Consider the following 22,808-nt stretch of genomic DNA (forward strand, 5'->3'; position numbering starts at 1 on the left):
TTTTAAGTATTCCAAAAGAATGTGGATTCTTATTTCTAAATTCAAGGTGTTTATATTTGAAGTTTACTTTAAAACTCAGTATCTCTTAAGAATGAGCTGAAAAACCATGGTATTGCAAAAATATTCATCTTAGAAAAGGGGAAAACTATCCCTGCTCAGTAAAATCCAGGACAACAAAATAAAGTTGTATTTTGATTAAGACACATGGGTCATGGTTATTCAACAAACCAGTTCTGTGTACCTGTTGCCAATGATTATGGGGCAAAAAGAAGGATTCCACATGATAGAAGCACACATAACTCCTACTCTGCCAGTGTACCCAGAACACAGCCCTCTTTGGACAGTGTGGAATACACATACCCCAGTATATTCTTCTTTTAAGCAAACAATTGCTACAACTTGAACCCACTCCCCACAAATTTCTATGTGGCCTTAATAGTTGCTATAAAGAAAACAACTGTGTGGTGTTGGAACAGACGCTAGAGAAGCTTGAGCTTCCATAGCAGAGAGCCCAGGGACTTGGAGTGGCTTTCTGCTACTTTTCCGATTTCTGACAGCATACTTTCAAGGATTTTAGCATGAGAGAGATAATGTAAGGGCCTTCAAAGTTGTCATTTAATTTGAAATTCCATGGCTTCTTTTAACATCTCTGCAGCTTTTTAATAAGTTAAGAATCCTTGTTAATTCTGGTTTAGATGTGTCTTTTTAATATACATTTTTCCACATCACTCCCTTGCCTGTAACTACTGTTTACTACCACATAATGATCCTAACTGCTGCCATTGCATTCATGAATCTTCTTTGCCAACCCACTTTCCTCCAGCTCCATATATCAAAATGTATCACCATCTTAATGCTCAAGAAAGACTGACCAGGCAAAAACATCCATGTTTTGTTATTTTTTCTCTCATTTAAACCTCTACTTTAGACATTAGGCTGGACTAAAACATCATTATAGGGGTTTATGCAACTCCACTGCTAGGGAACCACTGATAAAATTTCCCCTGCATCTCCTCTCAACCCCTCACTTTGTCAAAATTGATCTCAAGGGTCACTTCCTCCAAAATTTAATTCCTACTTCTCAACCAGCATGCTCAGTTCTTCCTGCAGTCATCTGACCTGTCATCTAAGGCTCTGCAGTCACCTCTCCTGTGTTGCATCAGCAAACTGCACTGAGCGGTTCGAGGCCAGTCATACCTCTCGCCACACTGAAGCTCTTCTTCCCTCTCCTCTGGATCTCTCCCAACCCACCAAACTGGCCAACAAAACATGTTTCTCTCCTCTTTCTCTCCATTCTGGAACCACTGCAATATCTGCTTCCCTCGATAGCCAAAACTTTCCCAAAAGTCTTAAAAACATCGTCTAACTTCCTCACTTGACTCTGTACCCATTTTCCCTCACACTTCTACACCTTTCATTACACTGAAGGGTTTTTGTTTTTGGTCAAAGTTGAGAACTCACAGGCTGTGGACTCACAGATCCTCATTTTCCTGAATCCTTGCTGCGTTTTATACAGAATGCGGACTTGCTCGACTTTTCTCCCCTCCCTTGGCATCCTCCTCTATCTGCCTTAAAGCTGCTGCTTTGTTTTTCATTCTCTCTCTCTCCCTCCTTCCCTTTTTTTTTCTCATTTCTAGCTCTCCTCGCACTCTCTCTCTTTAATTTACTTCTTTTTTTTTCTTCATCATGGTTCTCAGCCACAAGTAATGTGGGATTTCCTTTTCCTAACTTTATTCTTCACTTTTCAGCAACTTTCATTCTGCCTCTACCTGCTATACACCATGAGGAGTCAGATTCAGTTGGTGGTTTGGCTGCCTGAGTAGCTGGAATGGGAAGGCCCAAAGCCAAGTTCAAAACAAAACATGAGGAGTCACTCTTTTAATCATTCAAGCCCCAGCTTTTTCAAACATCAGCACCCCTCCTTTTGCGCATCCACTTTCTAATGACTTGCTCACTGAATCTATTTCTGAGGTCCCAGTGAAAACAAGCCACATGCTAGACTGCGTGAATTTCCCCTACCTTTCTATTCTCCGTATTTACACTAGGTTCCCATCTCCTAAAATCCACTCTACCCTTGCTTCTGCACATACATGGATTACTGATCTTCCCAGGCCCTGTGCTCAAAATATAACTCTTCCCGTAACAACTTTTCTAAGCATACCCTAATGGCTTTGCTGTAAATAATCTAGCTTTCCTTTGAATTCCCACCAAACACTGTATTTCATTCTTCATTCTTTATTATAGCTAGCTGCATGTCTCATCTCCCCTTTTTACTATAAACTACTTGAAGGCAGCACTTAAAGTCTAATTCAATCTCGCATCTCCCACAATGCCTCACAGTTTCAGGCAGGTTCAAGTGTCACTTTGTAGTATACAACTCTGGTGAGTTTTTATTTAGATAGCATATAACCATGTAGAACCCGGTGCTATAAAAGAGGTGAGTGGGTAGATAAAGGAAAAAGACATGAATTGTTTTCATGATCAGAGAGAATCCAACTGAAAAGCAGATCTTAACTTTTTCATAGACTTAAGGCCATCTTTCCCTAAGTTACTCATTTTTTTTAAAAAAAGAAAAGGAAATAGCAAGTCACAAATTATACACAAACTATAATATCCACCATTGTCCGTTGTTATTTAGGACTGTGGAGCTGGAGCGGTTATTTCCGCTGCCAAACGCCCAGCGGTAACACTTAAAAGTTGCCAGTGTGGTATGATGCCATCCGTTTTTAAGACTTAGAAAGGCTCTTTGATTTTTAACCAAGGTTTCTTACACAATCTACTTCCTTTAGGCCAAGTGAGCCAACTCTGATTGAGAGAAGTTACAGAATGAATAAATGTTATGGTATCAGCATAGAAATTATTTAGTTTCCTTTCCTCACTTCAATTTCTCAGCTTATTTCTGACTTCCATTGCCACGGGTTATCACTACCAAGCACAGCACCACACGTTCTGAGATTCACACCCACCCTCCTTCCCTTTATTGGACGGTGCTGGCACCCTCCTCATACCATCTCAGAGGAGGTAAACACCCTAATGTTACAAAGTGGCCTTCTAAAGCTGGACAGCTTGGGATAGGACATTTTACCTAAGTCGCAAGTAAGATAAGTGTCACAGTAGGTTGGTTATAATAGCAGTTTTATTACAAGACTGGCAAAGTTACAGTACCCGTAAATCACAACTGTCGGTGGATTTCTACTTTACACAATTGTAGTTATGAGTCTACTCTTGTAAGCCAAAACAACTGTTTTACAATTAGTTTAGACATGTCTGAACAACCCAGAAGGAAAATTTCAATTTCAATCATCTTATTTTCCTTGAACAGAGCCCAGTGCTACGAAGAATCAGGTCAATTCAACTTCACACATGGGTTTCTAACATTTTCCAAAGATGAACGAACTTATATATATAAGTGCTTAAAATATTCAGTATGCTTTCAAACTGTATGATAAAGTAGCAATAATAGGTTTTCAAGCACTAAAGAAAAATAAATAAACAAACAAAAACATAAGCTTGTAACCTCATTTTCAAGGTAGAGCATGGTCACAATCCTATAAAACACAGTACACACCCTGAATTTGGACTACAAATCTATCACTTAAACATCTAGTAAATGACCCAATTTGTTTACATGGCCCTGTACCTTTTTATGGCCTTCCCATAAAGAAGTTATTACATCCATTCCCTTTATTTTGTTTAAGAGTGTTTGAATGAGCCCCAGAACCACAAGCCAGTTAAACAAGCTCTCCTTAGATGGATGTGGTCTCATATAACTCACCACTACCGGGGAAATTTTCAAAACAATGTTTGTAGTTTGGAAACACCACACATTCCCACACACCAAAAGCATTTCCTGCGCTTTATGCAGTTTTAAATGGTCAGCAGACATATTTTTAAAAGTCCTATTTTTCCATTTTTCTGAGTAAAAGTGTGGCATTTGCACTTCTTCCAAAAGATTTGCACCTCTGAGTGTTTTGTTATGATAGGTTACATTCAGAAATAACTGCAAATGAAGATTGCAAAGGAAATGTGAAATCCATACACCCTAATTGATTTCCTAGAATGTAAATGTTAGTTCTAAAGGAAACCATTTTAAAGCAGTTAGTTTAATTGGGTGCTCAACTGGTGCCTATTAAAAATTATCAGTACAGATTAAAGATGAATTTTCCACCATAAAGGAAAAGGTTTTTCTTAAATAAGCATAAAGATTATTTATTCCTAATTTTACATTCTTCACCACGCATATAAGCCTCAAGCCTGCTGCCATTCTCAAGAAAACAGATCAAATGACTGGGTTAGTGTTTATCAATAGGTATCTACTCCCAACATTTCTCTCAAAATCTCTCAATATCTGGACCAGATTTTGACCTGGGAAATATCTGCTATTTTTAGATTATTGATTTTTTGAGAAGCAGCAAGACATTTCTGACTGCAGTGACTAACACAAAGTAAAGACACAGCTGAGCCCATCATGTACAACTCTAATATATATAAAACTGCATCTGAAACTACAAAAATGCTAACGTGCTATGAGGTCCAGTCTCTTGTATTGTAGAGGCAACTCATTTTCAGGGAGACTTTCAGAAATAGAGCGTGCTTTAGTTTATAAATAAAAGTAAAGTCAGCAACCAAATGCACACTTACAGAGACATGCTTATGGCAATCTCTCTTACTTAACTGAAAGCAATCCCCCCCCGCAGTACCTATTATTACCCCCACAACATAAACATATTTCCAGCAAAGGGGATATGCCTCCCGTGCACCCCACCTATGGGGCTGGATGTGCAGATTCGTGCTTTTTATCCTAACACTATCCACCTGTTTTTCTTACAGTGTTGTTGTTACAGTGTTCACATATCCATGAATGACCACAAGAAATGCAGCTGAATTTTGTCCATTAAATGGGTAATCCAATGGCAAATCACACGCTAGTTAGAAGGAGTCTTTATATTTCCACTGAGCAATTTGAAAACCTTATAAGTTATTGTGTTTTTCCTGTGTACTTAAACAACGTGCACCCCACCTGTCATGTCTCAGGTTTAAAATATAGTAAATCAAAAATGAACACTGAAGGTTCCCCTTTTTCCAAACCCAGTAAAAAAATCTCCATAAAGGAAGTGAATATTTCCTCTCATTTGTTCACATCTTAATCACATTTTAAGCAAATGTTCCTTCTTAGTACACTGATTGTAAACATCGCCTGCTGCCATAGAAAAAGAAATTATAATGCTTTAATGCTCCCAATTTGCATTTCTAATCATCTCGGACTATGAATGTGTGTGGCAGTATGGGAAACAAGCTGTGATTTATTCCTCAGTGGAAAAAAAGATAAATAATATGACTAAGAGACAGATGTCCTCATAAATACCCATCAAAAATAACTGCCAGAAACAACATGCGATAAGTACCACATAAGTCCACCTTCTGTTGTTAATGGTTTCTGATCTCTGTAGTGACTCAAAAGGCAGGTGCAATGGCCAGCTGGGCATATTTAAGCACAGAAGTATATCTCCATCTTACAAATATTGAAAAGCTTAAAATAGTATCCACTCATGAACAAGGCTTTCCTAGAATGCAAATAGCATAGCTTCAAAAAAATGGTGTTTCATCTAGATGTACTTCTACCAAGGGAACTCATTCATTTCAGATCCTTAAAGACTATAAAATATTCCTAGCATTGTTATACAAGGGACCAAAATGAACCTCATTAGAGAAATGATGCAGTTGCTCAGTGCAGAGTAACCTCGTAGGAAGTACTTTTCCATGAAACCTGGAAGCCTTGGCCTTAAAAGCGTTAAGGCTGCTTCCTTTGCTTCTCGCAATGTAAAAGCTTCATTACACAAATTCAGTGTGCTGGAGGCTGCCTCCCTTTTATCACAATCTCCAGATCGCTCACCAAGCCTCATCCTGCATGCCATCCATTTTGTGAATGAAGTGTGAAAATAGCTCTCTGTTTACATAAAGAAGCAATAGAGAGTAGTGTGGACACAGGTTTAGCTTATTTGAGTGTAACTGAGGCTGTGCAGCCTGCCTGTCTAACCAGTTCAGAACTTACAATCATGCCTACTGACTGAGAGAAAATTCCAGTAACAGGCGCTCAACTAACACAGCAAAGCAGAACTCTGCTACTACATGCCTAATTAGAGAATAACCAAAAATAAGAGAGTTTTAACTACATCTGAAACACAGAGACCACCTTTCCTTTTATTGTTTGTTAACTGGGAACTCAAATAGCATCAGGGCCCTTGAATGCCCACACCCAGGACACCTTTCCTTCCTCTACTCATACTCAGCCCTAGGCTCTTCTCATCTCTCACATGCGATAGGCCTCTTCATGACTCGATTCTTTTGCAGGCTATCCCCTCTGCCTGGAATGCTTTCCTCTTTTTCCCTTCAAGGCCCACCTCAAAATATATCACCTCCTCTGGGGGAACTTTTGTCCTTGTACTTCTTTTCCTGGCAGAATCAACCATTTAGTCAATCAATAGAGGATTTCTGAAGTGAAATAAAGCACTCTGTGTTCCTGTAGCACTTGAAGCACAGAACTAATAGACCATGAGATGAAAGAAGGGTCTGTCATCCTTCTAGGACAGAGCTTCTGCATTTTATTCTTTGTGTACCCAAAACCTAGAACAGAGCTTAGCAAAGAGCAGATGCGTATAAATATTTGCTGAATAAAAACAATGTTCTAATAAAACATTAGACCATTTAACTCATAAAGGAAGGGGCACGTGGCTCTGAGTCTTGGCTCTGGCTTGGAGTCAGACCCAGGTCCAAACATTCACCAGCTGTGGGACGTTGGCTAAGCTACTTAGCTGCTGAAGCCTCAGTGTTTTTCCTACTGCCTCTTGGGGAGGTTAGAAAGATAAACTGTATACTGTCTGCAAACATGGAGCACAAGTGTGGAGCTAACAGGTACTCCTGATGCATAATTATTAAGCATTACAAAATCAAAGACCCACTAAGAACTCTTTAGACCATCTAACAAAAAATGCAACAAATCATTGCCTTCCCAACGTCTTACTGGTTTCCCATCACTCCACAGCGTACAGGGTAGCAACACAAATCTGTATCTCACACTGACCATCCATATGCCTCCGGCTGGTTGGAGAACACTGGTTTCCCTCAAAGAACCAGACATTCACTTTGCCTCTGCCCCCAAACTCCTGCAACAACCCAGCACACACCTCACTAATGGAGAGATGGCTCAGCTACTATGCAACAGGGAAAGAGTCAAGTGCAAAAAAATCATAGCATGACAAGAAGAGGAACACCAAGGAAACAAAATCAGTGCAGCCGACCTGGCAAAGATGGCTTGGCCCAGAACCAAGGCAGATGTCCAGGCTGGAGGCTGCTCGGTTACTTGGGACCTGGAAATAAGTGCTTGAAGATGAAGTCTAATGTGAAGTAAGATAATGTATAAAATTGGCTAAACCCAATTTAAAATGTGTCCTCATGAAGTAAAAGACAAAAGGAGCTACTGCAACCAAAAAAAAAAAAAATAGCAGTCTTACTAACTTGGCTTTAATGATGACCTCTCCATAATTCTTAGCCCTTTTGTTCTCAGATTCTGGAACTTTACAAACAAAATGTTGGTAAGGTAATCCTGTTTTAGGCAAGCCATTCAAGTCCACGGCCATGAATTTTATTTCCTGATGCTCTCTACTTTAAAAAGAAATCAGAACCTCTAAAGAGAATATCCCATATAACATAATACAAGTGAAAGTTAAGGTCACTCATTAAATCCATTCAAAAGAATAACAGGCTGTGCTTTCTAGAGCTCACTAAGCTATGTTTATTTATTCATTCCTATGGTACTTTCACCACTGAGACATCCTGCTAAATAAAATGTTCAAAATTATTTTTTAAACGCCTCCCTGTGGAACCCAGTGTTCCAATGTCAACCATCTTCCTCCTCATCATCAATTAATGAACCAAAATGTTGAAATAAACATCATTTATTCCTGGACTTGGTACACCTGCCTAAAGTAAGACCCAAACATGTACAAGTAACAATTCTAAAGGTATTGCTTCAAGTCCTTTGCCAAATATCAGATTTCCACTCCAACAGTAGTATTATAATATACATTATATACAATATACAGATTATCTGTTATTGTAATTAAATTAATATTTAATTAATGTAATTATTCTGAGATTGTTTGCCTTAGTGTTTCTGTAGATAATGTTTCAGGATCAAAGGAGCCCCATTTCCCCTCACAACCTGCGAAGCATGCTATTCCCTAAACTAATAAATGCCTTCATATAAAGCATCAAAATTTTGAAACTAGAATTGCTCTTGCCTAATTGGTTTTCACAGAGGAAAACAGATCAGCAAATTGGCAGTATAATACAGTTGCACTCAAGAGTGACCTTGACAAAGTCATTTGCGCTATCCAGGCCTCACTTTACATAGGAGGACAGGATCTTGGGATCATTCCAGGCTAAACATTCCACACACCACATTTATTACTGAGTTCTAGCCCATGCATGTTATCTTCGCCACAAACAAAAGACAGAAAGCACACTGATTTTGAAAGCGTGTCAGCCAAAATCCACCATTCTTCAAGAATTCTTGGTCCTATTCCACAACAACCCCATCTTCAGAAAATGCAGGGGTACATACAGCACGGGCACTTTTAAGAGAGTAACCAGCTCCAGTTCTAGGAAACCTACTCACCGGTTTGGTACACAGCCACCTGGTGACATGGTATATATACCAAGATTATAAAGTAGTAGTCTGATTTGGCATTTCTCATCACAGTTATAAACCAGCTTATCTTCTTAAAAAAAAAAAAAAAGGAAAACAATATAGGAGAGTTCCAAGACCAAAAGGACATCTTCAAAGATGGTCTGCTGTTCTAGTCAACACCACAGTCTTACTCTAATAAGGCACTACACATCCAGAACCATCCAGTAAATATTTATTGGACACATAATGAATACCACTCTGCTCCAGGTGCTGGAGTTCCCACAGAGGGCAATCGAACAAGGTCCATGCTCTCAGGAAACTTACACGCTTCAGGGTGGTGGTTGGAGTAGGTTCACAATAAATTAATTGAGAAACAAGAAGAATAGCAAAGTGCTAAACACTGTGCAGTCAATTAACCCAGATATGATAGTAAGGGCTGGCTAATTTCGATTAACTGGTCAGACAAAGACCTCACTGAGGAGGTGACCCATTTAATCTAGATGATGGGAAGGCGCTACCCATACAAAAGAAAATGATCAGTGTCACCCAGAGAAGCAGGAACAACCTACTGAGGGCTGCAATCCCATGCCATGTGTGTCATGTCCCCTTCCCCATCTCACCTACAAGGCCCCAGCCCTTGAGAGCTAGAATCAAAGATGCTGCAAGGAGGAGACTTGAAAAAAGCCATACCCTTTCCTTGTGCCACATCCTTCAGGTCATGGCTCCAAGCAGGGAGGAGAAGAAACAGGTGTTTGAACTCTAATATGAACTAAAAATCCAAAGCTGAATGTGTTAAAGGGTTTAACAATGAACGTGGCAGGCACACTGATGGATCAGGAAGGAGGGCAGCAGGGTTGGAGCAGTGTCCTAGAGGTCCTGAGCTGTGCCAGGCACGAACCCTGCAGCTTCTGGTTCACGATGGTCCATTTGTCCTAGAAGAGTTGCACCGGCTCCTATCCCTACCTACTGGGAATATTTCAATATTTTAACAATCTCAATGGTAGGACTGGTGCATACCAAATGTAAATCAACCACTAGAGCCATCTTTATGAGAAGAGAAAGAGATATTTGAAAATAATCACAGTTGGAAGCAGAGGTGAGGTGGAAAAATCATACACAGAGACTATTTAATAAAGGAGTCATATGGAAATTATATAATATTATACAGAGATTCTGGCTATGTATATAGTATTTTCAAAGAACAATCAGAAATATCAAAATTAGACTAATTAATGGAAGAGACTTTTATTATGACTTCTACCATTTTAACTGATACAAATAGGAACCCATGGGGAAAATTTTAGCAGTCTTAGAAACATTTCTTGGGGAGTATGGACAATATGAATGCATTGATTCAATCTTCTTTATTTACACTTCATATTATCTTTAGAATCCTGTTTCTACAAAAAGTGTGCAAGTTAGTAGATGAAACAGAATTTCAGCATTACAAAGATCTAAAAAACATGAAGTGTGAGAGTATCAAGAAGGTATGTAAGAAATAAGTTTCAGGAAGGATGAAATAAGAATAAACAAAACTAAGATTTTTTTTGCCCTCCCAATGCCCAGAGAGGTAGGCAGAACTCTACAAAATGGCACCAGTGGGACAAGTTTAGGGTCCGATCCTAGTGTCTATTTACAACACCTTAACAACTGATATACTAGCCCTAAAAGCTTAATTATAGACCTTTGTACTTTGTGATTACCTTTCTAGAGATAGATACAACATACATCAGATAAAATGTGAAAGATAATACTTGGTATGGGAGAAAAAAATACATTAGAGTGGGGTTTTTCTGTCACCTATTATGAAAGACAATATTCATCATTACATAATGGCACTTTCTTCTTCAACTTCCTCAACTATCTCAAACACAGCAGAGAACTGGGAGGAAGTTATAAAAAAAAGTCTCTAAATAACAAAAATAAATGTCACAAAGGTCAGGCACTACAACTTATAGACTAATGCACAGGAAAGTCCCTTTAGTCCTCGGTCAGAGCCTATTTACTCATGGACACTATTCTAGGAACTGTCATGATCTGTTTTTCAGTAAAATAGAGATGTGAGGCTGCCATCTCAAAAGGGTAAGAGGAGTGTGTGCCATTTTATTAGTCACAGGCACACTACAGTAGGAGGAGGAAAAAGTTGGCACTGAAAAAAAAGACAGCACAGCCATAAACACAAAATAAATGTACCCAGAAAGGCATCACTAGGGGACCATTTGTCCCCAAAGTAAATGACTCCACAGGCCACAAAAGTCCTTGAGGAGAAGCGGACATACAATAAAGGATGTTCATAGGCTACCTCTAACAGAGGCATATTCCGAATCTATACTCAAAATGTTCAAGAAAATAAGAAGAGTAAGAAGCAGGTTTCAGGTATATGGTTAAAACAAAATCACTCACCAGGGACACAGAGAGGTGAGGCCTTACTCCATCAACAACTCTGTGATAGGTGTTTACTTGAGCTAAATGCAATAGATAAAGTATGCTTTGTATTATTTTGTTTTTTGAAGTATACGATTCCTTCTGCTACCACTCATTAACACCATCCCAGAACTTAACTCACTGCACAGTAGGCATTCTCTGCTAAAATGAGTGCACACAGGTATTAGCAATTTTTCCCACAGCCATACTGGAAGTATAGGCCAGAAGCCTACCGAAGTCAACGTTCTTATTTTTTATCTCCTTTAACTTACACCTGGAGATCATGGATTTATGTTTGACTTCAGCATTAAGTCAGGTTAAGAATGAAGGATGCAAGGACAAGTTACAATACTGGAAGATAAAACTGTTGTCACAGTAAAGAGGCAAGAACTGCAATATGGTATTAAGTCAAAAACTGGCTAACTAATATTGGGGTAAATGATACTGATCTCTCAAAACTGATTTTGAAGCACTTCCATTATGTTCCAGTCTAAATCCAAATACCTATCATTGGCCATAGCAATCACTTTCTGCCTCTTGAGACAGCAAGTTAATACTGAAGCAGGCCTGAGGATCGGACAGAATCAACACCATTTGAGGCTTAGGAATACTCAAGGGAAAAGAGAATCTTAGGGGAGGGGTGCTTGAAAGTAGGAATGAGCTCCATAGTCTCAATTGATCAATTTGGCCATTTCACACTTAGCATTTAGAAAACCTTTCCTAAAATGATGTAATGCACGAACTGGGCCAGTGACATTTCTACGTGGCATCCTCAGGAGGTTTCGTACTCCCAGAATCGAAAATCATCAAAATTGAGAAGAGCAATGGGGCAATCAAATATTAATCATAACCCAATATGAGGGCAAAAAATACCCACAAGAGGGAATGAAGTATTTGAAAGTCAAAAAAGAAAAAGACAAAGAAAAAGTTCCAGCAAATCTGTTCACATTCCAGGGGGAACTTCTTTAGCACCTACCTGTTACTCCTCTAATCTTAGGAGACTTGAAGCATAATCAACCTGAGCATGTGCAGGAAAATAGCTCTATATTGCCCCCTAGTGCTGGCCAGTCCCACTTCTTCTTAGGCTAAAAAATAAAAGGTGAGTAGTCCCTCTACCTCTAGTTACTTCCTGCTGCCAACCCTCCCAAGAGCTAAACATAGCCCAATCCTCTGCCCACAGATTAGGAAACAACTGGGCTATTTTTAGCATCATGCATCTTAGGAATGGAAATGGCCCAGCCTCTGATGGCAACAGAATGTGTGTGGCCTGGCTCAATGAACTTACCTCTCTGGTCTATGTGAACCTATTCACTCAAGAGGCCAATGCCTACATGAGCACTCTGGGGCCCACTATAAAATGATGATGGTGTGTGGATCACAGAAAGCATGACAAGGAAAGGACAAAGAGAGGTACAGGTAGCTAAGACTAAAGAATATGACAGATGCCAGGACAGGCTTTAAGACAGAGCAGTAGGGAAAATGATATGGCACAGGAATAATAAAAAAATGGAAGACACAAGCCAGCAATATTGTGCATTGTCATTTTGGAAAAGCTTGTCTAGTAAGAAGAAGTATTTTGAACTGGACATTTATTTTATATGAGAAAGAACAAAGGTTGGTCTGATCTGTTTCCTGCCAGGGTACAGCTGGTGCTGTGGCTCCTTTGATCCCTTTCCTCCAGTCCTCTGCAGCTCCTGTGATTAGAGATAGATCCTTAGGCTGCCCTTTGATCAGCAGCTCAAGCAGCCTGCAGGTGCCATGTGCCATCACACTAGCAAGTTGTTTAAGAAACAGCCACAGTAATATTGACTGATAAATGTGATACCATGTATCACTGCACATAAAACAAATACAAATAATCTTAGAAAAGACCCAGGGATCCCTACTTTATCTATTTTTGTACTCTAGAACCCTCTGTGCTTTCTTAAAAAGGAACACTTCAGAGAGTTTCAATTCAAAGTTGAAGCTTTGAAACACCCTAATACATTGAGACATAAGTTGCTGTGACTTAAAAATACAGTACACACCATAGTGATTTTCTAGGTGTGCTGCTTGTGTTCATTTCGCCTGGTTAATGAAATGACAGCATTCCTGCATTGTGAACAGATGCCATACAAAGCAGTAAAAACATGTACATTTCTTTTCAAATAATATTACAAGTCACCACTTGTAAACAGAGTGTTTAATATTCTAATTTTAGACAGCCTACATTAACATCGTGGTTTCATGTGCAGTATAAAATTTCTATTTACAAAATATTCTAAAAAATGACTTCATAATGGTAGATCAAGAGAAAAAGAGTTTAGAAATTGAATGATGTAAATCATATGGGGTTCAGAGGCTAAGCAAATTACACACCCTGACGCTGCCCTGGCTTTATGAAAGGAGCCTTTCTCCAGTTCTGTGCAATCCCAGCCCAAGGGAACTTGCATCTGAGAGTTTTCTAAACATTTCAGGTACACTTGAAAGTTGAAAGTAATTCTCATTTCCTATGCAGGATTAAGTCGTTTCCAGCACACACAAAATAGTAGTCATTCACCAACACATAAAAACACACCACCAGAAAGGTAAGGATTTCAGAGTACAAAGGCACATTTTAAGAAAAACTGAGCGCAAGAAAAACATATTTTTTAACTCCCCCTAAAAGCGTCCACACAGCCTCTTGACCTCTATATTTCCTATCTACTTACTGATTAATTGATGTCCTTCCACTTAGAATGCGTCAATTAATGCGGCTGACACATTTCCTGAAACACTCCCCCTCCCCAATAAAAAAAAAAACCTGAGTGAAGTCAAACATGCCAAGACTCATTCATCTTGGATTCGTTTTTAGAGGCAGTTCTTGAACTTATAACTCTGGCAGCGAGAGGTCCTGCACTGTGAATTGGAACTGACGCTCACGATCGCTCCCATAATGTCCTCTCCCTAGCTGAGGCTGCAGTGCCACTCACGTTGCCCTGGTAGAGCTTTGAGGCAGCTCCCGAAGTTGCAAACTGCACGTAACCTCCAAAAGTCCATGCCCACGAACGCAGCGCGCATTTGCATGGATAGAGAGACGATTATACCCCTCGCAGGCCGGTGTACATCCCACACCAGTGCACAATGCCAACGTGACACGCACAGCGAGAAACAAGAAGGGGAGACGAGGGGAAAGACTCACCGTTCTGTTCCTTGTTGCTGGAGAACTGGAATTTACTACTCAGGTTGGACTCAGCCTGAGTCCCGTGTCTCTGGCCGCCCAGGGCAGATGTCAGCAGGAGAAGCCCGAAGAGGAGCATTTGGCTGACTGGGGCGAGAACTCACTCACGGCGGGCACTTTGGAAGCAACGACTCCCGAGTCTCTTTCACCACCGCCAGGGGAAGGCTGCACTGGGGTGGAAGCGCCGAGCCTGCTCTGGCAGCAGAGAATCGCAGGGTAGTTTCCACATAATCCCATCCAAAACTTTTTCCTAGAGCCCTCTTCTGTGTCTCCAGTTTTTGAAAAGGATCAAAGCAAAACCTGGACCTGAACCAGTTTCCCAAGGTTTAAACAAATCCTGAACTGTGCCGAAGTGGTGGGGGTGGGGGTGAAGGCGAGGGAGGAAAAGGGGGGGTGGGGCCGGGGGGAGACGAGGGAGCCGCGGGGAGTCACCAGCGAGTTGCTGAGAGCACCTGTCAGTTTGGGGGACAGGACAGAGGAGAAGCCTCCAGGGTCGCGCGGAGCCAGCTCGAAGCCAAGTTGGCGGCCAGCAGTTTCAGATCAATAACAAAGCTGCCAATAGATGCGGCTCTCCCGGCGCCCCCTCTCCCACCCCACCCCGCCCCCACCGAGGAGGGGGAGGGGAGAAGCCGGGCGAGGCCGCCGCGCCGGGTCCCCGGGGCCGCGAGGCCGGGGTTGGTCGGGGGCTGCCGCCGAGGCCGCCCGGGCGCGGGCTCCCGCTCCCCGGCCCGGCGCGCCGCCTGCGCTCGCTCCCGGCACCTGGCCGGAGGTTTCCGCGACCGAAGTTCACCTTGTCTGGGTGCGCCCCCCGCTCCTCGAAGCCCAGGGGCGGTCGGCAGCTCGGGGTCCCCACGGGGCTCCTGTCGCTCCCCGTGCCCTCCCCCCGCGCCTCGGGGCTCCGCGCGGCGTCTCGGCCCCGGCTGCAGAGAGAAGGCCGGGCGGCCCGAGGCGCCGGCGTGTCCCCTCCCCTTCTCCACCTTCCCCGGGCCGCCGGCTGTCGGGGGGAGGGGGCCGGGGCCGGAGGGGCTGGCGGGGGCGAGGGGGCGAGGGGGGCCGGGCCGCGGCCGCTGACGCCCGCGGGGGCCGCCAACCGGCGCTCCAACAGGTGCTGGCACTCGCAGGGGCGCTGCGGCCCGGCCAGGAGTGCAGCCGGGCGGCCCCCGGTTTCCTCTCCACAGGACGCCCCCACCCCCAAATAAAGAGCAAGGTGGGTGGCAAGGGTGCTGCGAAAGCAAGACTAAGTGGGAAAGCACTTCCTTCCTGCATCCCTCCCTCTTTCCCCGCTCCCTGTGGCCGTGACTCGCCATTAATTTCCGAGGGGATCCCCATTCCCAAAGGGTTTGGCCGGAGTTACTGGACCGAGGGAAGGGAAGTTGAAAGTCAAAGATTTCCGTCCAGTTTCCAGCTCTTTGAAGCGGAATGAAATAAAGCAAAAGTAGAGACCAATGGCCAAAATAAGAACATTCATTCATTTAACAAATACAGTCTGTGTTGAATGCCTACTGGGTCCAGCACTGTTCCAGGAGGTGAAGCAGTAGGGATGAAAGCACAGACATCTCTGTCCTCGCGAAGCTGCTAAATTACTATCAACCAAGCGCCATAGCAAGCAAATGAGAATGTCACCCAACCCCTTGTGAAATAAATCAGTGCAAACAATTCGACCAGGTACAGTGCCCCACAGGGGATTGGAAGAAACGTAGAGCCGTAAGGCGTAAGCTGACATACTGATGGGAGTCCCAAAAGCCTCTTTTTAGGGCCAGGTTCTTCCTGGCCCTGCAAAGCCATCTTCTAAGTATTAAGGAGAGCTGCCCGGTAAGAAGGATCCAGAGGTCCCTGAGCAGGGAGGTATACAAACCAACAGCAGACCTTTCCTCAGGGTGGAAATGTTAAGCTCTCTTCCTGTATTTGGATAAAGACTGAGACCAACCATCTCGACCTCTTTGCTTGTAATATACTAATCCTCTTCTTTTCCTCTTAAAATTCCCCAAGCCCGGTTCCTCTTTGAAAACTTCACGCACCTATCCCATCCATTCTTACTCCTTCACCACTTCTATCTTGAGAGTACAGGCTATCAAGGAACATAAAAAGGCCCAGTTTTTGGCCTTAAAGAATTTAAGAGTTTAGAGGGCACATGGCTTGTTATTTTATTCACTTTTGCAGCACCTCAACAACAAAATCCATATTTTCATGATGAATATGTTTCAAAAATGTTTTGTAGATTTGTGAGGCTCTGGGGAAGTGTTTCCAATTTTAATGGCAGAGTGAGCCTTGTTACATAAAAGACATGCTTTATGAATGCATTTTAATCTATCTGTAATAAAACTAATTACTCCCCAGTTTTTTCTAATTTTGTAAGTTTTATTTTCTGATCATGACTTTCCTAAATGAGGCTGTTGTATGTCCATATAGCTCAGTTTCTTGACCACCCACATAGAGGGTATGTGTGCTTGTCTGCAGATTTAATCCATTTGCTGTCACAAGATTGTAAGGGTGATGACTACTCTTTATTTTGTATCATTTCATATTGGCTAGAACAGTGCCTGGCCCAAGGGGATAATAAATAAACACTCCTGACTGACTGACAGGTTTCTTTATTGGAGTCACTTATATTCTCCCTGGAATTTCAGCATGAAGGTTGTATTTGAAAAGTTACAGATGATCTAGAATAATGCTCTGCCTCTGTGTTTCACCTCATCCATATTCTACAGATTGATTTGACAATCGCCTTATAAATAAAGCCAGCCAGGTGCTCCTACATGACCCCTAGACAAAATCTTGTTCACATTGCCTGGCTTCCTTTCAATGTACTTGCCCTGTCGTTTCTTGAAATGTTCTTGCCCTCGGCATAGCTCATTCTTTTAACACTTTATGCTCTGCCTGTCTTCCTGCTCAATTTTGCTTATAAACCTTTCCTAAGAAAGAGGGGTTCTTTGCATTGACAAGTAAATTTTATATAAATCAAAGTCTGCACAATTACTAAACAATATATTTTGAATCAATATGGCTTTGTTTTGGCCTCAAGCATTTTTCTTGAGGAAAGGCATCTGTTCTGCCAATAATTGCAAACATTCTTTGTGGTTTTCATGTTTTCTTAAACCTAAGGAAGGAGTATCCACTCTGGCTGAGAGCAGAAAGAATGTTACGTAAAAATTCCTCTTGAAGAACATGGTAGAATTCCTTTGGTTGTTCTATGATAATTTGGGGGAGGGACAGTGGGTATCACTACTAAATTGTTTTAAGTGAAATTAAGTTTTAAAGCATAATACCCATTTAACTAGTCATTTAAACCCAGAAAGGCAGGAACCATGGGGACATATTTTTGCCTCAGAAAATCAGGTATTTTAAAATTTCTTGCTCTCTCTTCTTCTGATTCAATCCTAACACACACACATATACACAAAGGAATACATGTGAACTTATTTTAAGACTTTCCCAGAACCTTTCAGCATTTTAGTGACAGATAATCGAGCATGAGTTTCTGACGTTTGAAAATCTCTGATCTACCTAAATGTCTACTGTTTCCAGAATAGCTAGCAAGCAGCACACACAGAGTTAAATGAGGCTGGAGGCTGAAGATAACATTAGTAAGCAAAGTAAATGTCCACAGATCACAACAGGCATAAGAACTATTCTAGGAAAAGAAAGAGAGAAAAAAAAATGAGCTAAATAGTCTCCTTTAGAGACATCCTTTCCTGTCTCCACTTTCTCCAGCTATCCTATCTTAAGAAACATATGACCTGCCATCTCTAGATATCTAGGATGTATTAATACTCTGTTTTTTGCAACATAAAAATAATAAACACTCTTTTTCTTATATTTTACTCTTCCACATAAGTCATCTTTACCTCCCATTATAACAGCTGCTTATCTAAGAAAGGCTTGCTTCCTGTGGCATTCAGTCAAGGGTTGGACTAAGGTCCTGTTCTCAAAGAAGAAGAGGTACTTTCTAATTTACTTTTTTGGGGTAAGGGAGTTGGGAAGTAGGAAGTTAGAGGTATGCAGCCAAGAGAAACGGGTGGCAAGGACTGGCCTTTAGATGGCCCACTGTGGCTTTTCCCATTAAAGAAAACCTGCTGTTTCCCTATTACAATCATGGTTGAGTATGCAAAGATTTTTTCAAAATCTCAGAAGTGTTTGTCTGACTCAGAGCTCAGAGGGAGTAAGTAGCCAGGAATAGCCCCAAAGAAAGAGGGGCCCTGGTAACCTTTGAACCACCACAACAAAAGATCATTTCACTGGTTGATGTGAAGACCATGGACTTAGTCTGGCTTTACAACTGGGATGAAGACTACAACCCTGATCTAGAGACCCTTCTGGGCCCTTTTCTTTAAGGGAGAAATGTATACTGGGTGATGTCTCAACCCTCTTCCTACTTTAGAGTTCTTTGGTTGTCTGAGCAAACAGAGAATGATAACAACACTTTTTCAACTTAATCGTGCTTCTGCGATTTAATACATGACTAGAAAAATAGTTTCCTTGTCTCCACTCAAAGGTCTCTTGGTGGCTGGCAAGACATAATCAACAGGTTTTTCTCCCTAAACTCATCCAATTAAGGTAGTCCTCTTTTATATGTTACTATTATGATTTGGAAAGAGAAGTTCGACTTGTTAACCAAAAAGAAGGGGAAAAAAAAAAGAGTTTGGAAATCCCTGACTAGGGCAATCATCAGGAATTTTATCAAATTGAAAGGAGCTAATAAATTATATGTGGGTTATCCACAATTTAATTCTTACTATTTGTTTAGTGTCATGGCATCAAAATATTCAAAGTGTGGTCCCAAGGTGAAGAAAAATAGCAATAGTACAGATGTGAGTTGTAAATAAGGAAATAATATTGTTACTAGCCAAGAACAGGTGACCAATCTCATAGCATTGTATAGAGTCACACCAATAGAATGTGAAACTATCTTGAGACCAAGGGGCATCCCCCGAATATGTGGACAGCAACCAAACCTGATGCTTGGTCATATTCTCCAGTCAAAAATATATCATTTTTCTCTGCCTTGCAATCATGTGTAGGATATGTAGGCTCTTGTCCGCGTTTTGACAAATCATAGTAAGAAGTCAAGACACAGCTACAGATCCCTCTTTCTCAGATAGTGACCCTCTTATCCCAAAGGTCATGGGAGAAGAGCCCTTTCACTTTGTGATCATTGTTCCAAATGCAGTCCTTTCCTTGGCTACTAGCCTTTGTGAACGAGGTGGATAGCCTCAGCACACTACTTAATGAATGTTTAAGAAGTGTTGTTGGTAGGCAGAAAAGAAAATACGGCTTAACTAATCTTATACTGAAAGTATCCTCAATTGCTTTTGAAGTCCAAAATAGTTCAAGAGATTTTCATCCTCCACCCCTATTGTGATTATTGCTGTTTGCTGTCTTTACAATCTTTATAGTGAGAAAAAGTGCTTCTATCCTAAAACAGCCTTGGCAACATGTTAAGGCAGTGTTTTATTTTCCCAAATTTTTATTTTTATCAGCACAATTTGCTTTGATATTTTCCCCATCTTCTTAAACCACCTTCTCTCCTTTCTCAACATCTCTATCTTCTTTCACTTGCCCTCCATGAAATTAGGAGGGTGAAAACATGTTTTCCTCTTGCAGGCAGCTCAAAAATATTTACAGTTTAAGGCCAACCAAGAAAAATTAAAATAAGGAGAGAATTATTCATGTCCAAATTGACTTTTTGAAGCACCTGTCATCTCCCCAGAACTGTTAGAATACCTCAAGATATATTTTCTCATTTAAACTTCCCACCAATCCTTTGAGGAAGGTCAGTTTCCCCATCTTACTGCAGAGAAACTGCAACTCAAAGAGAATTAATCTTCCCGGAGTCATACTGTTAATAACAGGTATAGTTAATGCTAGACTCAAGGTTTTCCCCTTTTCCTCCCATGTTTTTAATTTGACATTTTTGGGCTCTAGATTTTGAACAACAGCATTCTTATCTGCAGCTTTCTTATGTTTCCCTCTAAGTTTTCTTCACAAAGACTGCCTTCCCTTCTGTTCAATTTGAGGTGCACTATGAGATGTATAGATGGACTTTCCTGCATGCTTGAGAACACTAATACGACACTAGACAGCTATCTTTCTGGAACAGCCTAAATAAAAGATTTGAGCCAGAGTGAATCTGGGTTACTTGCGGCAGTGGTGGTGACTAAGGCTTCAAAAAGCTGGTCTTGGGGTTGAAGCCCACCCAAAGCGTGGGCTAGCATGAGTATCCTGTTTATCCGGGCCAAAATTACTCACCCAGCAAATGCCTTAGCCTAGACCATCTGTGGACAGTTATTTCAAAGAATCTATCTCCTTGTCTTTGAGGACAAAGGGAATGAATTACTCCTTTCCTACTCAGGATTGCTACCGAATTAAAACATCAGGGCAAGGCAGAAATACACTGCTTTCTGAGTTGCTCCCTTTGAAGAATCAATTTATGATTAACTATAGATGTCAGAGTCTAGGCCTCTCTCACACAATTCCTATATGTATCCCTCCATATGTTTCTAATTTAAAACTCCTGGTCTATGAGATTTTTTTTTTAAAGCCTTTGAGCGAGGCAAATATAAATCTTCATCGATAATTTTACAAAGGTATTTTCAGATTGGTTGGAGTTTTTCAAGGCACAAAGACTGCTACATGAACTAACTAGTGACTTGTTAAGCCCTCAGGCAACCAAAGTCTTCAACTGAAATTCTAACTCCTTGGACATTTGTATCTGATGGCATATGCTATATGAAAAGACCCTAGTGGTGTCACTTCTGTCCCACTGGACAGTAAGTGGAAAAAAATTCTTTACTGTCTTTCATGAATTGCTTTTTAAGCACTCATAAAACTCATAGAAAAATGTGAGAATCAGCTAATTATTTTAGGTACTATCATTCATATTTATGATTTATGATAGGCAAATGATTATACTTTACATCTGTGAAAAGCAGTATTTTTAAAATTTAAAGCACTCTAAATATCTTTTTCTTTCTTCCTATCTAGATTTCTGCTTTAAAAGTTATTTTTACCACTTATACTCACATTCAGCATTCTCCACCCAGTTAAGGGGAAGAAGTTTCTCATTCCTCAGAATCTATTTAGTCTGGCATTTGAATCAACTGTCACTTATTCTGTGAACTATTGTAGCCTGCCTACTTTCATTTTACATTCTTGTGGAGCTGATTACGCATTACTGTTCTATTGAAATATTCACAATGGAGTATTCTCCAATGGGATCCTCTACTGCTTATCAAACAATTTATCAATTATGAGTAAATATTTAATATTCTGTGAGTAAACATTCTATAAATATTAATAGAATAGTAATACTCTTTTTGTAAATATTAATAGAATCCTTGCCCAGGGTCACACCGTTTATAAAAAGTCAGACTTGAATGCACGTAATTGGTTCCAGAGCTGGAACTTTTAACCACTGCATTTTGTCATTCCTTCTGTCATCTAGCACAGTGCTAAATATGTAGTGACACAAAAACTACATTTCAAACTTATAAAGTGTACATTTATATTAAACATTTGTGTTTGTTTAATAATTCCACAAAATTCTGATCATAAATATGTAACTTAAAAATTCTATTACCAACAACAAATAGTGAATAATTCTGATTTTGCCTGACATCAAAAGGACAGTGCCCCAAGCACCCAGGAACTAGGCATTTAGTCAATGAAAATGTCGCTGTGTCTTAGACTGAATACCTTTTCTAGTGGCTATAGAAATGATAAATTAATCTTCTGATACCATATGAAAGGGAAAGGATCCATTGTCCTCCTTCTTAGCAATAAAACTTCTCTATCAAAATCACCATTAACGTGTTGCTGGCTCTGACATGCTATGGTGATGGAAACACGTAGTGTGTGTTCAAATAAATTTCTGAAGGACAATAGCAGGGAAAAGCAAAGTTAGTGAGATGACTTACTATTTTCTTGGGGAAGGTGAAAATTCTAAGTAAGAAGCAGTTTCTGTTGTCACTAACTATGAGATTATCAGGGACTTTAGCAGAATAGCTACCTGCCAGGGACATTAATACCTGCTGTGGGCCCAAGATATTACAAGGTAAGTGCAAGTTCCCCCTTATTCTGCATCTCCAATCAATCTTCATCTGTGTCTGCTGCCATGTCAAACATAACCCCTGGCTTTTCACATTATCTACTGCCTACTCAGAGATCAGTAGGGAGGCCTCACCATCTTTGCTTTTCTCATGCTTCCTTCACAATTGTACATAGCACAGTATAGAACGTATTCTATTCTATTTTACTTTCTTTTAATCTGTTTTTACACAGAACTTACCATATTGCACTTAACATATAATAAAAGCCAACTTTCACTATGTGCCAGGCACTATTTTCAGGACTTCATATATATTCTTTATTTCATCTCACAACAAATAGCTACATAAAATATATTTTACAGAGGAGCAAAGATACTGAGAGGTTAAGCATTTGCTTAAGACCATATAGGTGGTAAAGTGGCAGAGCTGGGTTTTGAACTCGATAATCTAA

At 40.7% G+C, this 22,808-nt stretch overlaps 1 protein-coding gene across 7 annotated transcripts in view; it reads right to left on the reverse strand.

Moving 5' to 3' along the window:
* Nucleotides 1-15,233, reverse strand: part of PDGFC (platelet derived growth factor C) — a 203,986-nt gene extending 188,753 nt beyond the window's left edge. The window contains exons 1-3 of one of the 7 annotated variants that reach the window (XM_036887857.2): nucleotides 15,103-15,233; nucleotides 14,274-14,502; nucleotides 11,093-11,154 (exon numbers count right to left, since the gene is read on the reverse strand). In XM_036887857.2, the coding sequence (XP_036743752.1) occupies nucleotides 11,093-11,154; nucleotides 14,274-14,391 (180 nt within the window). In that variant the 5' untranslated portion in view covers nucleotides 14,392-14,502; nucleotides 15,103-15,233. Of the gene's footprint in view, nucleotides 1-11,092; nucleotides 11,155-14,273; nucleotides 14,676-15,102 lie in introns of those variants that run through there. The other 6 variants (XM_036887856.2, XM_036887860.2, XM_036887861.2 and 3 more) reach the window with 6 other exon arrangements.
* Nucleotides 15,234-22,808: the final 7,575 nt, after the last annotated feature.

Source organism: Manis pentadactyla, chromosome 1 (assembly GCF_030020395.1).
Source record: "Manis pentadactyla isolate mManPen7 chromosome 1, mManPen7.hap1, whole genome shotgun sequence".
Classification (NCBI taxonomy): Eukaryota; Metazoa; Chordata; class Mammalia; order Pholidota; family Manidae; genus Manis; species Manis pentadactyla.